Raw genomic sequence first — 23,434 nt, forward strand, 5'->3', positions numbered from 1 at the left:
AGGGCGTTGTGTGTGCAGCAATGGTCCTTTTCCTCCCTGTGCTTTTATCCCCAAATGGATGAACCACTGGCTGGGCTCCTTCCAGAGTGCATTATCCCACTTAGACCATGGATCATTTTTAAAACTTAAGTCTTTTTATTGACCTGTGCTTTGCTGTTAATGTCATGTTACATGTTCTGACTGTTGCCAGCTCCTGTCTTCTTGTGTTAGCTTCACCTTTTAGTCACATCTGTATCTGTAGGAGTATTTCAAATCACACAGTTTGTATTTCAGGGATGACCGAACAGAGAGACAAAGATGTGATTTAGCAGACTGAACAACAGCGTTCCAGCACTTTGGCGTGTGGTCTAAAACTCCTATGGAAGACTATCTGGGCCTGAGACAGTTTTCACCAGCCAGTCGCTGACTTTGTCTGTCCTTCTTATTGCTAAACCAGAAGTACACAAGCGGCACATTGACAAAACAGCTGCCTACTTCCTGTTGTGTTTGATGTGAGCGCTGTTTCATCAGGTTGAAAATCAAACAATGAGTTAAAAGAGGCTAAAAGGCTGCCTGGAGCTGAGAGGACCTGCAGAGTAGGATGATAATTCACATAATCATTTGGTTCATTGTTAATATGAACATATTGATTAGCTTTCTGTATACACAGAATGCATTTTGGAGAGAAACCAAAAAATATCGTTTCCTTTTATGCCCAGCTAACATAAGGTATAAGCAGGGTTGAATTTTCCATTACAGCTCTTTTTATCGTCACAAAATGTGTCAGATGCACACATGAGATGCTCTCCAGCCCTCTGCTGCTTAAGACTAAGCTGTGTCCAGCAGCCCTCCTTTCTCCAATTATCAGCTCTCTTTCTTCAGACCAATGGGACTAATGATCAAACAGTCACACATACGCCACACAGCCTTTCTTCAATTTACCACCTCTTATCAATTGCCTCCCTTTATCTTTTAGTGTTTTCTTCTCTCCGTCTTCACCCCCTCCCTTCCACTTTCCTTCTTCCTCCAAAGCTTTTATTTATGAACATCATTTCAGGTTGTTTTATAGCTCCCTTCGTGGACGGAGGATGGAGGGAAAAATGGAAAAATAAAAGATGAAAGGATAGATGAGGTTAGAGAACGACGCTCAAGGCTGCTGGATTTTTAGGCAAGCGATGACAAATGAGTGCAAGTTACGGAGCGTGGCTCTGCTGGGCTTTTCTCTTTTGTTAAAGAGTTTGGTGATGTAAAACGGTGATGTGAGAGGATTTTAAGACGGAGACGTTTGATTTAATGAGGTTTGGCAGTAGCTCCACTGCCTCTGTCAATCATAGGAAATCTGGAAGACTCAAAGCCATCAAAGGACCGTAGACCTTGTCTTTAGTTATTCTATTTGTTGCAGCGTGGTGTCAGTGGATCACCTTATTTTCCCACTTTCTAAACAGCTTCATGTTACAAGTAGAGAGGCAGGTGGGAAGCTCGGGTCTTTATTTCACCAAACGCTGTGCTACTTATGATATATGGCCAGCCAAGTCCAGCGGCAAAATGGGGGGGAAAAAAGTTCTGAATTACACGAGGCAAGCTGTTACGGCTCAATAACCCAGGCCTGTAATCGGCTCACATTTCAAACGCACACACTCGCATTCACACAGCCCTTGGTTGGGCAGGTTTTTACGAGGAAGCACACCGCGCGAGGTGATCAGCATATGTTTTGTTGACATAAATTTAAAATTTATTGCCGTTGTCAAAAGTGACTGTTGGACAAAGTCGATTATTAACTGAGTAAATGGCCTGAGAGAGTTTTATGTGAACTTCCTTAATGGCTACAGTCAGTCTGTTTCAAATCACCCTCCCTCCCTCCCTCCCTCCCTCCCTGAGCTCCCACCCACCACACACACACCTTGTCGTCTATTTCAGAAGCACAACATGAAAGCAGACAGTTACGATGGGATTTGAGTGTGTGTGTGTGTGTGTGTGTGTGTGTATCCGAGCTAAATCACTGAGCTGAGACAAAATATTTTAGTTTCTCTTTACATATCATTAAGCATTGTTGAGGCAGAATTACAGAATATTATTAGCTCTGCTTAGGCACACAAAACATTTCTGAGTGGATGAAATGTACTTTAAAAGCTGGATGTTGTCTAACGTTGAATATTATTCTGCCGTATCTCGTAGCGTCGCTTACTCTCGAGTCAGAGACTAACATTCGTCTCCGTACGGTGACGTTGGTGTCCACAGCGCTAATTAAACATACCTGATTCAGAGTGTCTCAGGTGACAGGCGGGGGTGATTTCCTGAAAGAAAGAACCAAAAAGAAAAAAAGCATCTACTCAGCCATTTAAATCTGGCCGATTGAAACGTAATGTGAGCCCACTCAGCTGTGTTCTGACCCCACAGGGTCAAGTGTGACCCATTCAGGTACAGCTCCTGACTTTGGGCTGAGAATAAGCTCTGTTAGCCGCATTAGCCTTTAGCCATTGTCACCAGTGGAGAAATTGGAATATTATGCTTGGCCTATTCGTCGAGAGTCGGACATGAATCTGGAAACCAAACATGTTCAACATAAGCCAGGGCAGAGCCGAGCCGTTTGGGGTGTCTGGGTTTTGCCCCCACTGCAGTACAGTTTGTACATCAGCTACTGTTAGCTAATGATATTATTATTTCTGGCTATTTTTGGTATATGTCTTTTGATATTTTTCATTAAAAAGATGCATTTTTTTAAGTATTGTAAATACCAAAAGATGGGCTGTCATTAGTGTTGCAGCGAGACGTCCTTCTGAAAGGCCTAAACCTTGGTGTTAACGGAGACTGAATTACTCGAACGGGTGCTGTTAGTGTTGTGTTGAACATCAAGTAATGTGCTGTTTCTGTGACTAGTGGCAGCCATTGCAGTTAAATTTAACACACTCTCGGCTGGGGACGTACACAACACCCTTTGCTCATCAACGCTGCATTTACGGTGAAAATACATGGCATTGCTTCCACTTCTAGTGGCCTTAATAAGTCCATCCATACCTTATCAGCGCTCTGTCTGGGGGGCACAATGGTCAGATTGAGAAGGGACACAAAAGGCCATTGAAAAGCTTTGTGCTCTGTTTGTGTTGTGTTGCGCTTTACCGCTTGCGTGCGTTTTCCCCTTATCACAGTGAGAGTGTGCGAGTACATCACCTATGACGCTTAAAGGAAAAGAGAAAATCTGTTCCATTCCTTTGTCTGCTGGCTGCCTGCTCTTTGTTTGTGAATTTGTGTCATTCATGCGGAAAACTCGTCGAAGACCAAATAAGTTTCAGATAATTTTAATCTGCCTCAAACATCTTTGGTGAATCTTAGTCTTTGGTCCCTCTGAGTTTAAATGTGAAGGCATTATTCTAGTGATGCTATTTTGCAGCAGTCATTCAAAGAATTCCAGCTTTGTGGTGGGAGAGATGGCAGTTTGTCCACTTGCAGTTGCCTCAACAGACCAGAATGCAATGCAGCTTTAAGGCAATTGCTATTGATTTGTCCATCTATATTTATAACCACACACACACACACCACTCTTTAATGCTGTATTGTTATGGCTGCATGCCTGCTTTTGATGGAGCACCACAAAGTCATATGGAAAGGCATTGTGGGGAAAATTATGGAGCGGAAGTTTTTCATTAAAGTGAATTACCAAATGATATAACTCCTGGGCTGAATGTGCCGTCACAGATTGAAATCTAACAGTGTAAGATTGTTTCCTCTCTCTGCGGTGTCATTCATCAGTGTGTCACTTTGTCTCCCTTCTTGGCTTTTCAAGTGTGCCTCTTCCCCTTTTGCGGCCATTTGGCATTTATAGGGCCTTTTAATTACTCACTGCTTGCCAAAGGGCTGTCATTCTGCCTTTAGTCTCCAGGTTCTCTCCACAAATTCTAACCACTACAACGGTCACGACTTCTTCGACCCATTTGCATTTTATTTTTTAATCTCTGTCGTTTTTTTTTTTTGTTGTTTGGTTTTTTTTCTTACCACCCTTCCTGTCAGGTTTGGAGGATGTCTTACAGCAATTAATTGTCACTGAAGTCATACCAGACTTCTTTGCTTAGTAATATCAGCAGCCGTTGCTGTACGAAACGCTATAATCTCTCTCTGTCTGTCTCGGCCTCGTCCTCACTCTGTCTCTCCCTACCTCTCCCGACTCACAAAAGAGAGCTGTAAATCAATTTGCATTCGACATCTGACACCAATCAGTCATGTTTTGGGAGAGTGGCACCACCTCCTCCTCTGCGGCTTTGTTAAAAGACACTGAGATGGATGGCTGTCATCTCGCCCAAGTTGAGCACATCTCTTATCAAGGGCATTGTTTCCCCAAGAAAGCCTTGTTTTGTCTGCCAGAAGCACACGCTCACCTGAGTATAGACTCATGCAGTACTCATGTAGTCGTGTGCAAATCTGGCCGTGTATTTTTTTCTGCTTCGCTTTTAATTCAAATGTAGAAACGTGCTAAAGCAAAGCCTTGTTGTTAGCTTAAAGAGTGTGGTGTTTTTCACCACACGTCACCATCTTGTTTTAACCCAATCGTGCCATTACTTTCAAAAAGGTGACACTTGTTTTTGGAGCCTCGCGGCGTGAAAGAGCCACAGTTTTGGAAGATTAAATGTGCCAAATTTGAAACGGCAGCAGCTTGACAAATAGTCATTACAATCATGAGTGTGTGTGCCTTTGTGTGCCTCACTCAAGGTGAGGCATTTGAAGTTCTCAGGAGGTTTAAGGCGCTGTGGCAGTTGTTTGGCAATTCGTGTCACCTTAATTGCTTCAGAGCACTTTCAGATATCTCTCAAGAATAATATGCTTTGTACTGAGCCGTGGGGTCTTTGAGGATTTCGTAACAGAGAGAGACATGAGGTTAGACTTTCTGTTGTCAGCTGTTATTTAGTTACCTAACCTTCAAGGCCTTTACCACATAATCAAATATTGAACTTTAGTCTCGTCTGACCTTGTGCACTTAAACTATGTTACAGCCTAATGACTGTCTATTTGGGGAAAGACAATTCATTGCACATCAGATTTTTGCTTCAAGCTACGCGTCACCCTATAGTTTAGAGAGCAGTAGTCAAAAACTGGCCCATAAATGGTTCATAACACTAAGTAGCTGTCGTATGTGTTAGGCCTGAATAAATCATTCCCTTTCCCTTTATAGCTCTTTATCCATCTGCAGCAGCTGAGATGCAGGGACCTGATAATGCCTCCGTTTGAATAGCACCTTGTGATTTACAGCACCATGTCATGGTCTGGTGCTCCCTGCAGAAGAATATGTGTGGCAGTTGGTCGGCTTGTTACGCTGATGGTTATTGTTATGTGCTGATGTTATGATTGATGAAGTGTGACACTTACACTCAAATTGCAAAAGCTTGTTGCGCTGAAAGTTATTAGTTATGAGCTGCAAAGAGGCCATTTTGTTAGAGACTCAAACGTCTTGTCTGGTCAAAACTGTATTGTTTAGCGCAGCCCGGACGGTAAAATGTGTGTCTTGGTCTTCGTCAACAGGAAGATGCACAGTGGAATGAAGACCTACGCCTGTGAGCTGTGTGGGAAGAGCTTCCTGGACAGCCTCCGCCTACGGATGCATTTGCTGTCTCATTCAGGTAAAGAAATCTCAAAACTCAATCCAAAACCCAACCACAACCACATATTATGATCTCTGTTGGCCGAGCAGCAGCTCCCGTTTTCACTGCGGGCTCTGCTGTTGATGCCAGGGAATGAATGATGGCACTTTCTGATCAACAGGGCGCTCGTTTCAGCTGTTCTATCCAGTCACATTTCAGCAGTAAAGTTTTACTGCTGTCAAGGAGTAAAGATATGAAACAGAATTTAGTGAACTGTGACAACTTTAAACTCTGTTAAAATCTGTATTAAAATCCTGATGAATGTCAGAGGTCAGCAAGAAGCTCCTTAAAGGGCCATTCCAAAGGTTCTGCTTACAAATCGTAATACTTTTCCTTACGACACTCAGCATGCGGCAGATGTTTAGATTTTTCTGTGTTTTTTATTAGTCCCCATTCATTTTACTGCAGTTTATAAACTACTTTGCCGTTCATTTACAACCGCATTGCCTTCCAATGCAGCTGAAAGTTTGCCAAAAATAAATATCATCTTGAACTTCTCTTGAATAAATGTCTGAGTCAAGCAGGACTGTTGCCAGGATTTGAAAAGCACTGAGGTCAGGGTCCAAATTCTCCAGTGCAACCCCACCCAAAGGCGTTTTTTGACGTTTTATTGAGATTTTCTTTAATTTAACTGTTCACTTACATTTCCTGTAAACCCACCCCCCCCGCATGGCAGCCACGGTCATGAACATAAGCAAGTTTTATGTCCCTGAAAGTTAATTTTGATAGTTTATTTCAATGAGTAGCGTTATGTGATTCCAAATAACTGTGCTGAACATGAGCGAACGCTGGCACAGTCCTTCAGAGGGAGAGTTGGTCCGTTTTTCTTGCAGATTTATTCTCTTATGCCCTGAAGCAAGGACTTCTTCAGCTTTTACTTGTGTATCTCACAAATTTAGGCAACAGCCATTCACAGATCGAAGGTGATTAAATCACTATGAATACATTTCATAACGTGTCAGTCCTAAAAACAAAGTCTATTTACAGATTAGATGTCAACTGTGAAGCTTGTGCCTCCTGAGCCTGAGAGCTGAACAGAAGGATAACTCGCCTTGCTTTATCACACTATAAATACACTAGTTTTGAATATGTGAATGTGGAGCATAACCCAGTTTCAGTGATTTGTGGATTAAATAACCCCTCAGCCCAGTAAAGCTGAGCAGTTCTGGGAAACTTAACCAAAGTGGTGCCTGCACATCATCATCCTGTCATCCTACACCTCGGTGACATTAGAGGTCTGAAAGGCAGTCGAAGCCAGAACACAGGACACATTGATTGGTCCAGTCTGACACTACTACACACACCCCCAAACTGCACACACACACACACACACACACACAGCCCAGCAGTCCCAGTGCTGTGAGCCTGCTCAGAGCTGCACTGCTTTAATGACATGGGCCTTCTTTTATAGGCAGCAAAGAGCTCCTCAGTCCTAAGGCTCTAAGTGCAGATGGTTTATTGAGACACTGTAAAAGCCATGGGACCTCTGAGGGAACCCCCTTCCACACACACACACACACACACACACACACACACACACACATATGAAAACCCAAATCCACGATGATGCTGGCTCAGAAACTGAACCCTCTGTTTGGTGCTCTGCATGTTTTCCAATGGGAAACAGTAAGTGGTCTGAATTCTCCACTTGGCATTGTTGTTGATGGTGGGGACACCCCCTCCACACACACACACACACACACACACACACACACGCCCACACTGTCAATAGGCAGAAGCTGATAATTGCCAGGATCATTTGTTTGCTCATATCTCAGCAGATCTTAAACAATGGCTGAGACGGATGCTGACATTCTGGTTATGTTGTGACAAAGATGAATGACAAACTCACGCTGTGCCAGTTGGCTCAATACACAACTCAGCATGTCAAAAACAAAAGTTGCTCTGAGGAAATATTCACTGTTTATTTTAAAATTACACCCCATTTCTTTTGCAGTCCCTGCTGCACACACACACACACACACACACACACACACACGCCTCCTCTTCTCACTCACTTGTCAAAGCAGACACACAGACGGGAGCTGTTGTCTCACAGACGTATCGGATGCTGAACGGTTTGGTGATTGTATGCACGTAACAACCCCTAAAGCTTCTGTTCTGGCTCCTGTGTTGTGTACTTTCATATTGTGAGCATGAGGCCACAGAGCGGAAGCTGAGGGTGAGTCGAGGTCAACGTGTGCTCCGATGCGCGTTGGCCTTTTCCCAAAGCGTGTGCGTGCAGCTCTCTGCACGCTCGGCCGCTGCCACGAGTCCACGTCACATCCACGGAAAGGCGAAGTCACGCTCGGTGCCGGAGCTGACCGCTCACCGCCGGGCCTCTCCGATGAACTCAGGGGCTCGTGTTGTAGCAGTCGGGATGATGATGAATGCAGCAAAAGCTGTGCTGGGATTATTGGAGACGTGTAATAGTGGCGTCCTGGCGACATTAGAAATATAATAGTGGTAGCATTTAACAAACACTTGGGAGATGAGTGGAAATGAGGCTTGAAGAGGCCTCCTTCTTTCACCTTCTGCTGCTATTATCTGAAAATCTGGTGTATGCAGACTCAATGTTCTGACATATCTTTATTTATTTTATTTTATTGTATGTTTTTCTCTGCGTAGGCACCGTTACAAGTGTAATATTTTAATCACCCACGAGTTTGTAGTCACTGCGCTCATTAAAGTGACAAATAATGGCACAGGACTAAGAGCTTTCAGGAGAAATGTTAAGGTTCGTACGGTGTCATTTATCACTTGGTTGCAGCAATCCGTTTAAATCATGTTCGATGTGAGGGAGGCTCAGGTTCGGTTTCTCGTAGAGGTTAGGCAGATCTCCACGCTGTTTTGGTGAAGTGAGGAGCACTACTGTGGAAATGAAATGCGTGGAGGTGATTTGGATGAACGTCAGAACATGAACGCTGTCTTCCGCTGAGCATCTGAAGGCCTGCTGTGATATCAACAGGTTAATAATAACTCACAGTTTCTCCACTGACACAAGGTGACGGGAGAGCAAATGGAAAAAGGAACACTGAGAACTCGAGGAAGAACCACACACTCCACCTTGAGAGGCAGCGAGCGGAAGATGTGGGCAGTGTATTTTTAGCAACAGTGGCAGCAAGTGCACAAACTTTTTTATTTTTTTCTTTCGTGCTTTTTTTTTTTATTTTATTTTTTTCTTCTCTTTCCGAGCGGGCTGTGTTGACGCACGACATCAACCTGCACTGTTACACACATCAGTGTTGATTCATAGCCGCTTTGGTCTGGCGTCAAAGGCAAGACAAGCGCTTGTGTGGAGACGAGCGACGGTTAGGGAAGAGACGGCGCCGAGGCGAAGCTTCTTTCATAGTTTTTGTTGTCTTTCTTCTCTCCTCCACCTCCACCGTTTGACTTTCAAGGTTTTTTTCTCGGTCTGACGCCGCGTCTCGATTTTTATCGCGTCTCTCTGTAATGATGACACTTCACCGAGTCCCAGAACCCTCAACCTCAGCCCCTCCACCCTTCCTCCTCCTCCTCCTCCTCCTCCACTGCCGCTGCCATCATCCTTCAGCTCGCTTCAGAAAAGGCAGAATATTGGGGAGATGAGGCGAGAGACTGGAGAGGCTTTTTGATATGCGCAGCGTGTCGTGGATGTGGAGCGTTTCAGACGTCGCTGTTGCTGCTGCCTCCTCCTCCTCCTCCTCTTCCTCCCCCTCCCCTCCGCTCTCCTCTCTGTCTGTCTGTCTGTCTGTCTCTCTGTGCTTGTTGTACGGAGGACTTGGCGGCTCGCCAGTCTGGGCTGGCTGCCACCTCTGAGGGTACAGTATGTACAGTCTACCTTGTGCCAGCTATTTGTTTTTCCCCTCTCGTCTCGCTCTGTCTCCGTCGTCTCTCCACGTTGGGTTTTTTTAATCTCCGCCTGACGTTTGGTGTTTGACAGCAAAGCCCTGCAGATGGGGGTTCAAGCAGGGCGGAGAGCCGTGACTCAGCCCCTTTTGGGTGTAGTTTGAGGTCCCAGGTCCTTTTTTAAAAAGTGATGGCAGCGTTTTAACACTGCAGATTGACTATAATGTCGTTATTTTAGAAACTCTGACCAGTTTCATGTAAAAAAGAATGTCCCCTGAAAATCTGAATATTCTGTTTCGCCTAAAATTGTGTTTGATTCCAGGCCTGAAACAGCAGTTAAACCACAGTGAAACACCAGAATGATTATAGTAATTCTGAATTAAATCAAAACGGGATGCTTCACCTCCATGTGCTGACCGAAACTCGTTCGTCGCCAGTCCGGCCCGCCACAATAAAATGCTGGCATTGTGAGGAGGAGGAGGAGGTGGTGACGGTTTTGGTGTGACACCGAAGCCTTGACACCTGGCTGAGATGGCTGCCGAGCGAGAGACCACCGTTTGAGACCGCCTCAGCTAACAAACCCGAGTATTTTTAATGAGACATTGGGACGTTTTCCTGCCGTGTGTGTGGTGACAAACTGCACATCTTAAGCCAAATCTTTTTCCTAACCCTAACCAAGTGGCGTTTGTGCCTAAACCTAACCAGATCTTAAGCACAGCGTTGCCACACCATAAAAGTGAAGACTGAAACATAAGGACACACACACATATTGGTGGTTTGCTTTTATTCTGGCGACCGGCTTGTTCAAAGCAAACAGCATTAAAAACTAGTTTAATATCTAAAGTTTGTGTTGTGTGTCTGGTCAGATTCTTAAACTTGCATACCTTTTGATCCAGTGGTCCCTAATTTTAACCCCAGTTTGTCCAGTTTTAGACTGTTTCGATGTAGTCAGAGTTCTGATAACAACAGTTTGTCTTTAGTCGCTCAGTTTCCACTTACTGTATTTCACGGAGGTTTTAACCTCCTCAGTGTTTGTAGCACCTGAGCAAAATCATCTCAGCTTTGTCTTTCTCAGACCAAAGTAGATCATTTTCCCCCTCAGTGTTTGTACTTCTCAAAGTAAACTAGCTGTACCAGCAGTTTCAGTACATCTGCCAAAAGTACACATGAATCAAACTGCATTTTACCCACCGTATCAGAAGTAATCTGTCTTCAAATCTAACCAAAAGTGTGTGTGTGTGAGAGAGAGAGTGTGTGTGTGTGTGTGTGTGAGAGAGAGAGAGTGTGTGTGTGTGTGTGGGCATGTGTGTATGCGGCTGAGTGTGTGTGTGTGTGTTGGCGCTCATCAGACAAGACCAGACCAGACTGTTGTGATTCACAGTTTGTTTTCTGAGCGAGCCGATGCAGCATAATAAGATTACCAATAAAGTTGTTCTTGAACAGCCGCGTCGCCATCTCTGTCAGCACCAACTCTTCATCTCACTGCCTTTATGGCTTAAGAGTCTTAATCCTCCATTTACAGTATGTTTACATAGTAAAGAGTTCCTGGATTAGCCGAGGTGCGTGCGTGCGTTGAGTGAGACCCGAGGCACATTAAAACAGATCCAACTTTATTTAAGCAGCAGTCACAGGCCAAGTGTCTTGCTCAAAGGCACAATGTGATGATATAAGAATGGAGGTACGGTCTGCGTAACGTGTCGCCGCAGCATGGCGGGCTACACCATCCACTTGTCTTTATTCACAAAGTGTCAGGTACCAAATTTTGGCAACAAAGTAAAAACACTTTGGATATTCTCTGTTTCATGTCAGAAGACGCAGTAAGTTTAATCTTTGTTGGTTCCTTATTTATTCAGTTTTAGCTTCATATTTGTATTCAGCTTATGTAAGTGTGATAAGGAAGCTTGAAGCCTCCAGGGCACAAACACAAACACAAAGTGAGACTGGGCTTTTCTCTCCAGTACGAGACGCCTCCCGTGATGACTCGTATTTGCTCCATCATACAGTCATTTGAAGACAGGAATTTAACGCGAAACTAGACCTTCTCTGTGTGTAGAAACCACAGCAGAAGCACATTATTAGTCAGAATCTAGTATTTTGAATAAACATGCCTGGATGACATCTTTAACTGAGCAAAGGGTTAAAATGTGGTTAAAAAAAAAAGTCATCCATGTGTTATTGGCACACATGTTGAGCCTACTTTTTAAACAAACTGTAATTGCCAATAGCAAGAACACTTAATCATTTTATCAGAGTTTAACAGTGACTGTTTTGTCAGCGGCTGCAGATCCACGCGTCCTTTTTAAACCCTCTCGTCGTGTACCAGGGAGGCATCTGGAGGCAGATGTGGTTTCCCGACAGGAGTGCCGTGCTGCTCCTCATCCCACAATCAGGACAAGACTACAAACTGAAATTGACACAAAGTATTGATCCTAATGGTGATTAAACTGTTTCAGACACGACTGCCGTTCATACTGGATCCGAGTTTACCCACAAACACGTATTATCCGCGAGTCTCTCTACATTATTGATGGAAACACGACTTAACCTGATAATCTCCCGGCATTTGGGGTCATATGCTCGCACTGTGAGCTGGTGTGTCACACCGGCTTCATCAGTTTGGTATGCCTGTGTTTGGTTTGTGCATTAGTCAGCCGGTACAGTGTAGTATTTCCAGATTGAGGTTTGCAGTTTATAATAGCGTTTCTGCCCAGCCTGAGTTTATCTTTTACGACACCTCAGTTGGTAGCATTATGTTCCCTTTTGGTGGATCTCTTTGGGTTTGTGTGCTAAAAAAGAAAAGCTGGGAGAGTCACTCCAAGCCGCCGTGTGCTGAAATAAAACATTTCATGGTGTTAAAGAGGACTCTGCGATAACAAGAGTCCTGTCCCACTCTTACTACCAGAGACCTGAGTGAAAGGGGGGGGGGATGTGCTGCCTACACAGAAATACTGTCTAAAATATGGCTGCACCGGAGTGATTGTTTTTGTTTTGTTCTGTAGATTATTTGACCTGGACAGCACACATTAAATAACTCTTATTGTGAATGCACCAGAGCCAGCCAAAAGCCCAGTCTTCCTGCTGTCCCTCACCAGATGTTCATTTTGGCTCCCTAAAATTAAAAGCTTTGTTCCAATCTGATCCCGATCAGTGTGGGAGTGAAATACCCACGTAAATGTCCAGAGCATTTAGATGAGGAAAAATGCAAAGAATCTGGATATGAACGCTGCGAGGTTGTCAGCTTTCCCACTGCTCTTTGTCTGGGTTTCTATCTCCGTGGCGTTTGTTTGGCTGTTTGGCTGTCGGCTGGTCGGCTGTTTTGGCGTCGTGCCGGTTCTTCCCTCACAGTGATGACGACATATTTGTGCCGGCAGGTCTGGATGTTCTGCCAGCATTCCAGCATTTATGATCGCTCGCAGATGTGAGTCCAGGAACACACTGTACTGTACCCAAACCCAGAAATTAATGAAACTTGACTGCCTTCCAGGCCACAAATTCCTAAATGTGTGTGTGTGTGTGTGTGTGTGTGTGTGTGTATGCATGAGTGAGAAGAGAGCCAGGAGACTCATGGGAGGGAGGAGTGGCAGGGGGAAAGTGCTATTAAAAGCAAGTAGTAGGAAAAAAAGTAGTTCAGACAAAAAAGGTCCAAAGTGTTAAGCAGTTTGCATGTACATTTTTTTTTACATTCTTTTTTCTTTTTTTTCTTTTTACCACAGCTGATTTTCTGTGCTGCACGCACACACACACACACACACACACACACACACACACACACACACACACACACACACACACATACACATACATATCATTGCTGTTTCCCTGGGTGTGTTAACACAGGGTGACAGACTGAGCGGATAAACAGCAGTAGCTCATGCTTTAGTAGCATAACATTACTCCCTCTCTGTAACTTAAAGGCCCCCCCCCACACACACACACACACACACACACACCCCCGCCCGTCTTGTAATACTGCTCCTGGCCTGTTCATTTACTGTTCCAAACACACACTGGGATTATGTAGCTGGACAGATCTCAACTGGGTTGTATTACATGAGAGGGAGGGCACACGGGGGACAGACAAGCGAGAGGTGACACAGCACAGCGGTCGACTTATAATACTGTAGCATCAGCCGTCGCTGTCAGACTGATATTTTTATTTCCCTGCCCGAGACTGGGGGGGTTATGGGCGGAGGGACTTGTTAGGCCTCCGTCCTCTGCAAATGTGACTTCATTGGAAACGTGTCGCTCTCAGCAGCTGCGCTCCTTATCCAGAACTCAGTGTACCTGTGCCGTGGGCTTCTTGGAAGAAGCTGTGTTTTTAAAGAAATAAAACACAAAAATAGCCAGGCCCGAACAGTATGTGAGCGATGATCCTCTGGGTGATAGAGGCTCTGGCTGACCAGGTTGACAGCTCGGTGTCTGGAAGAACACTAACACGAGATGGCCAGTTGCCTTAAATGTCATTTTTCTGGGCGAGCTTCTGCCTGACACCTGCAGCTGCCTTCCTGGAAGAGGCTGGAGGATATTAACTGTAACCTGCCCCGCTAAGGCGTGATGTGTCACTTACGATCAGGGTGCATCTCTCTCTAATAATATGTATTGTAGCATGTCATGGCAGAGTATTGCGACTCATACTTTAGCAAGTGAATTTACAAGTGTTGAAGTATGTGAAGCGTTTGTTTAGCTGAGGATGGCCTCCAGTTCCTGCAGTTCGACTCCAGGAACACATTTCAGTTTTGCAGAAACCCTCTACACGGGATTGCACTGAGTTACATAAGCTAGCACCAAAACGATATGATAAAACGATACTGATACCCAATGCAAACAATAAGAATAATAATAAAAATAATAATTCTAATGGGCTCACAGGCTCCGTAGAGGCTGAACCTGTTTCTCAGGGCCTCGGGACAGTTATTATTTTTATTTTTAGCTCCATGAAGCTAATAATAGAAAAAGTCTGAATATGTTTGTTCCTTTCAATATATTTACAGGTGATTCCAATGCCAAGAGTTTATAGTTAGTGACACCTTACCAGCCCATTTGTTCCCTCATTTCAGGTGTATCACCACGAACCCCATCGCTCCCTGTCACATTTTCCCTGAAACCATGTTGCCATCTTCCTTTTTTCTCTCCGTCCGCCATCTGATAGCACCAGACAAATTCTGCACAGGAAGGACGGGGCCTCTTCCTCTTCTGCGATCCGTTGTTTCCTAAAATATGTAGATTTCAGATTGTTAGAGGCCGCCAGCGTTTCCGACAATGATCCGGTTTGTCTCAGGCCTCAGAATCATTTACTGATGCTACAGTGTGACTAGCTAGAACATGAACACCTCATACTTAAATAAGTATGTAAATCAAATTATCTATGGTGAATTTTTATTAAGGTCCAGAGTATTCAACTGCATGTTGGTGAGTTCGCGCTTTTACGGTATATTAACTTATCTTACTTATTAGTCTAACATGTTAGATATGCAATGACATACCATTTTACAAGAGAATACATCAAAGCAAAAGACAAAACTGATGGAAAACAAAGAGAAATGTAAGTAAAGTATTGATGCAGTCAGTGGAGAAACAGCACACACGAGTTAATCCTGTGCGGCTGTCGTGAGCAAATCCACTTGCTTCAGTGGTCAAAATCCACAGCACCACAAAGAAATACATCAGCGCCCATCAACAGAAAATTTAGAACAATGCGTGCAAGCATGACGATGTGAAAAAGATGAATCCTCCCTCAAGCATAAATACCACTAATGAAATCATTTCAGAAGTAATCAGCTTTTGTCAAACAATCAGCTTCAGCAGATTAGAAGGTAATCAAATTACTGCAGTCCTTTTCCTGTGGTGTTGGTTACTCCTAAAGCCTGTCAATCAAAAAGTTAGACAGGGAGGCTCAAAGTTGACTTTTCAGCCCTCTCTATTTTCAGACAAGGAGAAAAAAACAGGAGGACTTGATCTTATTCCTTTTATTACAGGGATATTGCAGCTTTAAATCCTTTTGGTTGCTAAGTAGCGAGTGCCCCTGTGCTCCCTTAATGGGCCTGATTTGGTATTCCGCTCTGATGCCAAGTCTTATTTTTGTATGCGAGACAAAGTGTTTTGATGGAGGGTGATTGCTGAAACGTCTGTGTGTCTACTGAAGGCTGTTTTTTCTCTCTCTTTTGGTGGAGAGTGAGAGTTTTATGGCCTCTCACAGTACAGTACACTTTGTGCCTTCTGCTCAAAACAAGAACACAGTCGATTGAATTTTGGATTCGCTTCATCATCCCTCCCTCCTCCCAGCAGCTTTGTTGTCAGCGAGCAGCATGTGTGTGTGTGTGTGTGTGTGTGTGTCTGGGAGAGAGAGATGAGAGTGCTCGCCGTGTGTGCCAGATGCATGTGTTTTGTGCATGAGTGTGCGTGTGGTAAAAGTCAATTATTGCAAAAGGCTGCCAATTAATTTGCTCTCCTGGAAATTCGAATGATACTGTAGAACGCACACGCTCGCAAACACATGTGTGTGCACGACTCGAGCACGCACACTCTCTCATTTACACACAAGCACGCTGTAAGCCACGCACACACACACACACACAGACGGCTCACCATTAACTTGAAAGGAGGAAGATGATGCACAGGCTGCAGACATTTGTTTGCTCCGGAGTGTGATGTTAAATTAGGTCGTGCGTGTGTTTGTTTTCGGCGGCTCTTACTGGATGAATAGGGAACATTGCTCAAGGGGGCTAAAGTAGGATCAGGTGGAATTGCTTGCTCCTGTCTCCAGGTATTCTGGGAGTATCTTTTTTTAGGTAAAGGGTGCTTCAGACTGTCTCGGGGCGTCCAGATGACAGAAGGGCAGAGCTGATTGTGAGTGCCCCGTGGCTCTTATCTGGACACAATAAGTCTTGGTTTTAAGGCATTCACCAAGTTAAGCAGGGAAACAGAAACCCCTGCACAGAGCGATGCAGACACACGCCTGTTTGTGCAGGGAAGTAGGCGAACTTCTCTGTGCAACTTCCAGACACCTGGTGTGACATGTGACAAACCCAGCTGGCCTTTAATGCGCGCCAAAATGAGAAGTGCATAACAGGCAAACGTATTTGCAAATACTGACTCGTGTGGTTGAGCTTTTTAAAAAGGAAACCAAAGTTTACCGAGGAAAATTGTTATGTAAAGACTTGAAAGTGCGTATGTGAGAGTGTATATGTGCGGTACTGGCAAGGTCCATTTGTGCAGTCCTGTATAGCAATTAGTGGTGTCTGCCACATGTGGAGGAGGGTGCTGTTGTGTGTGTCCATGTTGATACGAGTCCTGTTTAAATTTTCATCTTGCTTTTGTATGTTTCCCTTTGATGTGTAGTTATTATTTTTGTGAAGATTTTCACACAGATCTTAGCAATGCATGTACAGATGTGTGTGTAGGGGGTTTGGGGAGGGGGGGGGTCGTTAACTGGTTTCTGAATGCGCTACAAACACCCCCTCCCAAAACAAAGCAACAAAAAAAGAAAAAAGAAAAAAGCAGTGATGAGTGCTGGGTAGCACGGGGGGAGATAAGGTTGTGAGAGCAGGAGGCTAAATTTAAATCGTAATTGGCCGACTTCCACAAGCTTGTGGGCATTTTAATGAGTCATAATAACTTCATTTAAAACCAGCTGAGCAGAAAATAGATTGGAGAGGAGCCTGTGGCTAGTATGGATTTGTGTTGCTTTGTGCGAGTGTGTGCGAGTGTGTGCACGGGCGTGCGTGTATTGAGCTTGACTGTAAAACCTACAGACACACACACACACACGCACGCAGTGCAGAAACTAAGCGGTGCGACATGTATCCAGGACAGCTCACAGAACAACACTGAGCTGCTCTCCATGCCGTGTTTGTGTGTGTTGAAGGACCGTAATGACCCAATCGGCACATTTCTGACACCGTAACCACGACAGCGTTTGTCACACACACAAAGTCTACAGTCGCATCTAATTCCACAGGACTCAGTGTCCAAATAGTTTCAAGTGATGAAGGACAAAGGATTGCAAATGAGCAATAATGTGACAGAAAATGAAAGAGTGGAGTCCAGGCTTTGGTTCAGGCCCCAAGGTGTTTTCAGTTTTCCCAGATCAGACGTGTTCTGGTCAAACAGGTATGACTCACATATTGAACATCTCACCTGTTTGTTTTGTTTCGCACCTGTTGGGGTTGGACCTTTGTCCTTAATAGTTGTACATTGAGTCATTTATATTGCTTTTTTCCTTTAATGTTTAGGCTAGCGAAAGCAACAAATACACTCACACTGCCTCAGTAGTGATAACTGAACAGGCCACCAAAGAAACAACCAGTCTGTCTCCTCTGATGAACCGTGTTGGCGCAGCGGCCATTTTCCGCTGACGTCACGCTCAGGCCGGGATGTCAAACTGCTGTGCTCCAAGTTGTATAAACCTTTTGTTTCCTCCTGATCGACTGGATACTGAATTTATTGAATATTTCACGCTACAACAACGTAGCGGCGAAGCAGTGAAACGATTATGATTTGTCAGATTACCTGCGTTTACACGTGACGTCAGTGGAAAATGGCCGCTGTGTGAACACGGTACAGCGTTGTAAGACTGTGTCAGCGACTGCCTCAGACCTCTTCCCATGTGTGCTAATATCCAAGCGTGAAATGTGTGCTGTCGGTCCGAACGTGGCGTGTCTTGTAAACTGTCCGGTCTGCTGTGAAGCCCTGTAGCTGTCAGCCTGCCTAACACTTACTGTCCCATCATATCAGAGCTCACCATCATCATCATCATCATCATCATCTACTCGCGAGCTGGACAGCGAGTCGCACCTGGAAGTGAAGGGAGCCTCATTCTGCCAGACAGGCAGCGTGTGACCGAGTCAAACCGCTGTTCCCGTGTCAGAAATGCCTCAGATTTCTGCTGCATTATGCCCAACAGTAAAACATTGTTCTGTTAATGATATAACAGCATGTCACACGTTCGCGCAGGCTATTGGATTTTCACTACAACTTGTCGCAGTTTCTGTAATGAGCCCCTGGTATGCACTGACACTGGCAGAAATGGAAGTCAGCCATTCAGTTTTGACAGCTCTTTCATTATGTCATGACAGTGTGTGTAATTAGGAAGGTTTTACCCGCGTGTAGACAGGCACACACATCTCGGTTAACGTGGCCCGTTGTGTTGTTCTTTTGTTAGATTATTGGCCTGCTCGTGCAGAGCCTCGAATCAGGGCTGCACTCAGTCACTTGTAGTCCCATGTGGAATAAATGCCCAGACAATTGATTTTTATGTATGTTAACCGCACCATGTGACAGTCAGATAAATGAATCATTGTTGAATACATATGTCATTTTCTTTGCCCCGACCAGACAGCATCGCTCTCAAACCCTGCTTTTATTACTTTATCTTACTCTTATATTATTTAATGAAGCTCAGCGCTTGCACTCATTCTTTTGACAGTTTGTAGCAACTTGGCTTTTGCATACTAAAAATGTGTTTGTAAATTTTTTTGTTTTTCTTTTTTTTTTGCAAGGGATCTAGAGTCTGTTTCAGTCCCAACTGGGAAAACAGAGATGGGGGAATGTTTGTGACACAAATGTTAATAAAAGTAAATATTCTCTCAGGCACGACCTTTTATTGCATTATGTAAGTTGGCCAATAGCTCTGGGAAACTTTTTAGATCAATTTCGCAGCGCAGATTAGAAAGCTATGAATCCCATTTATGGAAGAGCTCCCTCATGAAATGCTCTTTGAAACTTTTATATTTTCGGATGAAGAGAGAATGAGCCCGGCTAAGCAAAGATCTGCCGACGGCACTTTCATGTGGGGGGAAGAAAGAAAGCAAGAGAAAGTGAAAGGAGACAGAGCGAGCGAGGCAGAGGGAGAAGATAAAAGCACTCCCAAAGCCATCTGGAAGTAGCCAGGACACACAAGGATTGCTTTTATGCTACTAATTCCACTGGGAGGTGCGACATAAAAGCAAAGCATGGATATTGTGTTATAACTGCTGAAAACAAGCAAGTGGCCACGGAATACTAATATGGCCGGTCAGAGGGAAAAGCACTTCAGTTCAGGAGTAAACAGGCTTTTTGGATGGCCCCCCAGAGAGGATTTTTTTCCCCGGGGGGGTACAGTGTGTATTGATTTGCAACTATTAGTTGACTGTCTTGCAGACAGTTTCTGAAACACTGTGAACAGACTTTCAGACTGCATCATATCTGTGCTGTCAACTGGCTGTGTTTAAATGCATGAAGAATACAGATTCTCCATCACTGGTTTTGTGGAGGGGGTCAAGATGCTGTCCATGAACCACAATGTCCCCACTTTGAGTCTGCCTGGGAGTTTTAGTTCTCCTTCACACTTGTTTCCTGTCATCTCTCTGCTGTTTGTAATAGTGCTTTTTCCTGTTTTAATCACATCAAATGTGGAAGACAGCTTTCGGTCACAATTTCCGATGACATTCGTGGATGACGTCTTTATCAAAATGAAGTGACGCATTTAACCCTCTCAGGCCACAGTTTGTTTGGCCCGGTTATAAACAAATACACCAGCAGCTCTTCTTATGATGTATCTCAGTCAGAGTCGGTCAGTATGCACAGTATATAGACAAAAGTACTGGGACAGCTGCCCATCACACCAACAGGGACTTTAATGACGTCTCATTATAAACACACATTCAGCTTTGCAGCTCTAACAGCTTCCACTCTTCTGTGAAGGCTTTCCACAACATGTTGGAGTGTTTCTGTGGGAATTTGTGCCCATTCATGCAGTAGAGCATTTGTGAGGTTCAGTTCATCCCAAAGGTGTTGGATGGGGTTGAGGTCAGGGCTCTGTGTGGGCCAGTCAAGTTCTTCCACACCAAACTCATCCAACCATGTCTTTATGGAGCTTTGCTTTGTGCACTGGGGCACAGTCATGCTGGAATAGAAAAGGGCCTTCAACAAACTGTTGCCACAAAGTTGGAAGCATAGCATTGTCCAAAATGTCTTGGTGTGCTGAAGCATTAAGATTCTCCTTCACTGGAAGTCAGGGGCCGAGCCCAAACCCTGAGGAACAGCCCCATAAAGAGGCCTGTCCCAATACTTTTGTCCACATGGTGTATGTCATTTCAAACATGTTTTATTAAAACTTGTTCTTACCACCACGAACCACAGGTGTCCCCAGATCAGCAAATTCAAACTCCTTCTGGGAGTCGGGCTTAATGTAGTTAACAGCCAGGGGATCCCAGAAGGTAATTCACATCAGGAGCTTTAAAATGCTTCCATGTTGGCGTATAGGGTTTTTTTTTATAAGCGCTCACCCTCACTGCATGTTGCATCACATCAGCTATGTGCTTTATGGTCACACAAAGGGAACCTGAAAACCAAAGACTACTGTTTTAGTAATTGTTTAAGCAAGCCACAGATCCCTGTGAGCCCAGACACCAACCTGTCTGCTTGTAGGCGCTGACCCAAAACCAGTTTGCTTGATTAGCTAGTTTAAAAGGGAACTGCATGTAAATGTACCCAGTGAAAGTTCTTAGGAAAAGAGCCTTTGCTTCGTGAGATGTCCACTAAATATGCAAACGCATCTCTGTGGGTTAAACTGAAAGACATAAAGAGCACAAAGACATAATGAGTGCACCCAGCACGACAACGACACACACCACCCATACAGATGTTTCTGTCAAACTGTCATCCTTTGAAATGCTGGAAAACTCCACGTTAACTGGGGATGTTTCCATCAAGTGAATAAATCAGCTCCTTGAACATCAAAAAGCACATCCAGCTGAAAAAATAAAAGTGCCTCACGCCGCTCGCGTTTGCCGCTAGTGGCACAGTTTAACGCAGATCCTTAAAGTTTCGCCCTCGCCGACGTTATCGCCGTCGTATCTGAGTCGATCGTTACTAACGGGATATTTAATCCATCCTGTGGACAAAGTAATGAGAAATTACCTGAAAGTCTTTATGTTTTATCTCGCAAGTTAAGACAGGCCAAACTGAAATATCTCAAAAATCCTAAAATCCTAAATGTCAAAATACATTCAGCAGAAAAGGAAACATAATTTGTAATGTATTGCTGTATAGTATGAATTACATGTACAGCATGGTTTCACAGCCACAGTGGGGACTTTTAAGTGTTAAAAATTGCACATGAAGATAAACACATAACAGTGAATTATTCAACCTGGATGGAAGTTGAAGTTGATGATACAGTTCAGTTTTTCATATGCAACTGACACACCACAATAAGCAAAATGAAATAAACACACAATAAATAAATGAATATATGAAAGAGTTTCCCTGATGGCCCTGCAAGGTAACAGCCGGCAAAGAGGGGGACAGGAGAGGACAGGCGAACCCTCTGAACCGTACACTCACCATTTGGCCTATTTCTGCCTCAGCTGATTGTATCCCCACCACCACCACCACCTCCAGCCACACATATACACACACTTCCTGACTTTTGGCTGCCTGCCAAGAGCTGTCATTGCCTCTACAGTATCATTTCTGCTGTATCTACATCCAGAGGCATGTGAGGCCCCGTGCACTAGAGGGCCAGCAAATCCTCAAGTCCAAACTGCTCAGCAATTTCTCTTTAGTCAACACAACATTATAAGATGTTTTTTATAAGATTTTTTTTTGCACATGCTTTTAGAGTCTATTTGAATAATGATTTCAATTCCAGGTAATTTACCTTTTGACAAAATGATTTGGTGCCACACATTACGCTTATCAGAATGTGGAAAAGGTTTCTCCATGTCTGTCCTTTATTGAAGGCTCTGTGTGTCCACGTGTAATGCAGTTTGCATGCCTTAAGCAGTGTCTTTTTAACTTTATTGTAGCTCCAAATAAAAGCAGCTGCTGAAGGCAGCCAGAAAGCTGAGCTCAGGCTCTCATAAATGATAACTAATTGGATCTCAATGTCATCTGTGCTGTGAGTCTGGACAGAATCTGAACATGAAGGATTTTCTTTCTCTCTTTTTCTAAAACTTTACTTACCAAATAATATCCTCACTCTGACAACCCATCTGGGCAAAACAGATGACTTAATGGAAAAGAGCGAGTAACCTCTGCGTGGTGTCATTTGGCAGAAAACACAGGCTTGATGACTACAAGTCCTGTGGTATTTTGAGGTAAGTTTATTCCCCTAAATAGCTCTTGTTGTGAGATTTCCCTAATTGATCCGATTTGCCCATTTGAAGTCAGCACTTATTATGTTTTATGTGGAAGATTTAACAGGGTGGAAGAGAGGATTTTGGAATCGGACAAAATAAACAAGTATGTAAATCAATGCACCTGAGTGCAGTAAAGAAAAAAACTGCGTGTTTCAAGCATTTCCTGTTTAGGCATTTGGATAACCTATCATCTGCACTCTCGGCCACGTCTCCAGTTGTTTCTGTTGGCACAGCTCGGCCTCTTTCCTGAGCTGTTCTGACTTACATCAACAGTTGTTTAGCAATGTTCGAGTTGCCTTTTCGGTCACTGTATCTGTGACTAATCTTCATACCACTGCATGTGAAAATGCACACATTGTGGAGCCGCTTAACTTCAAAACACCAACTTTTTAGTTTCTCAGCAATTTTACAGATAATTTTATCACTTTTTCAATTTCTGCCAGCCTTTTTTTCTTTCTCTGACAGAGTTTTACTACCCAGGTGACCACTGTATTCCCTGCTTTCCACCAAGACCCCATGACTCCAGCCTTAATAAACTCAGCATTGCCTTTGACAATGTGTGACTTGAAAGCAGGAAATAATAGGCCCTAAACACTAAATCTTTACAGGTTATTGACCTGGGGAAAGGGAGGGAGGGTGTGTAAGGGGCCATACACCAACTGCTGCCATTCCTTGCTCATGAAGCCATTTTGGTTAACTGTATAGCAAAAAGCAAGGACACAGGCTCAGGGAGATGACTGGGCAGAGGGGCAGAGAAAGATATTTTAATAGAATAGACATTACAGTAGTTTCCCTGGCATCTGACAAAATGAGTATGCGAACGTGAAAATGGTTGAATGCATTGTGTGTCCATCACACACATTCTTAATGAGCAGGAGT

At 44.1% G+C, this 23,434-nt stretch overlaps 1 protein-coding gene across 4 annotated transcripts in view; it reads left to right on the plus strand.

Annotated features, from left to right (window-relative positions):
- zbtb16a (zinc finger and BTB domain containing 16a) overlaps positions 1-23,434 on the plus strand; it is a 132,621-nt gene that overhangs the window by 43,515 nt on the left and 65,672 nt on the right. For all 4 annotated transcript variants that reach the window (XM_046410040.1, XM_046410043.1, XM_046410042.1 and 1 more), the window contains exon 3: positions 5,488-5,585. In XM_046410040.1, coding sequence (XP_046265996.1) covers positions 5,488-5,585 — 98 coding nt within the window. The remainder of the gene's footprint in view (positions 1-5,487; positions 5,586-23,434) is intronic.

The sequence above is a fragment of the Scatophagus argus genome, chromosome 14, assembly GCF_020382885.2.
Source record: "Scatophagus argus isolate fScaArg1 chromosome 14, fScaArg1.pri, whole genome shotgun sequence".
Lineage (NCBI taxonomy): Eukaryota > Metazoa > Chordata > Actinopteri > Scatophagidae > Scatophagus > Scatophagus argus.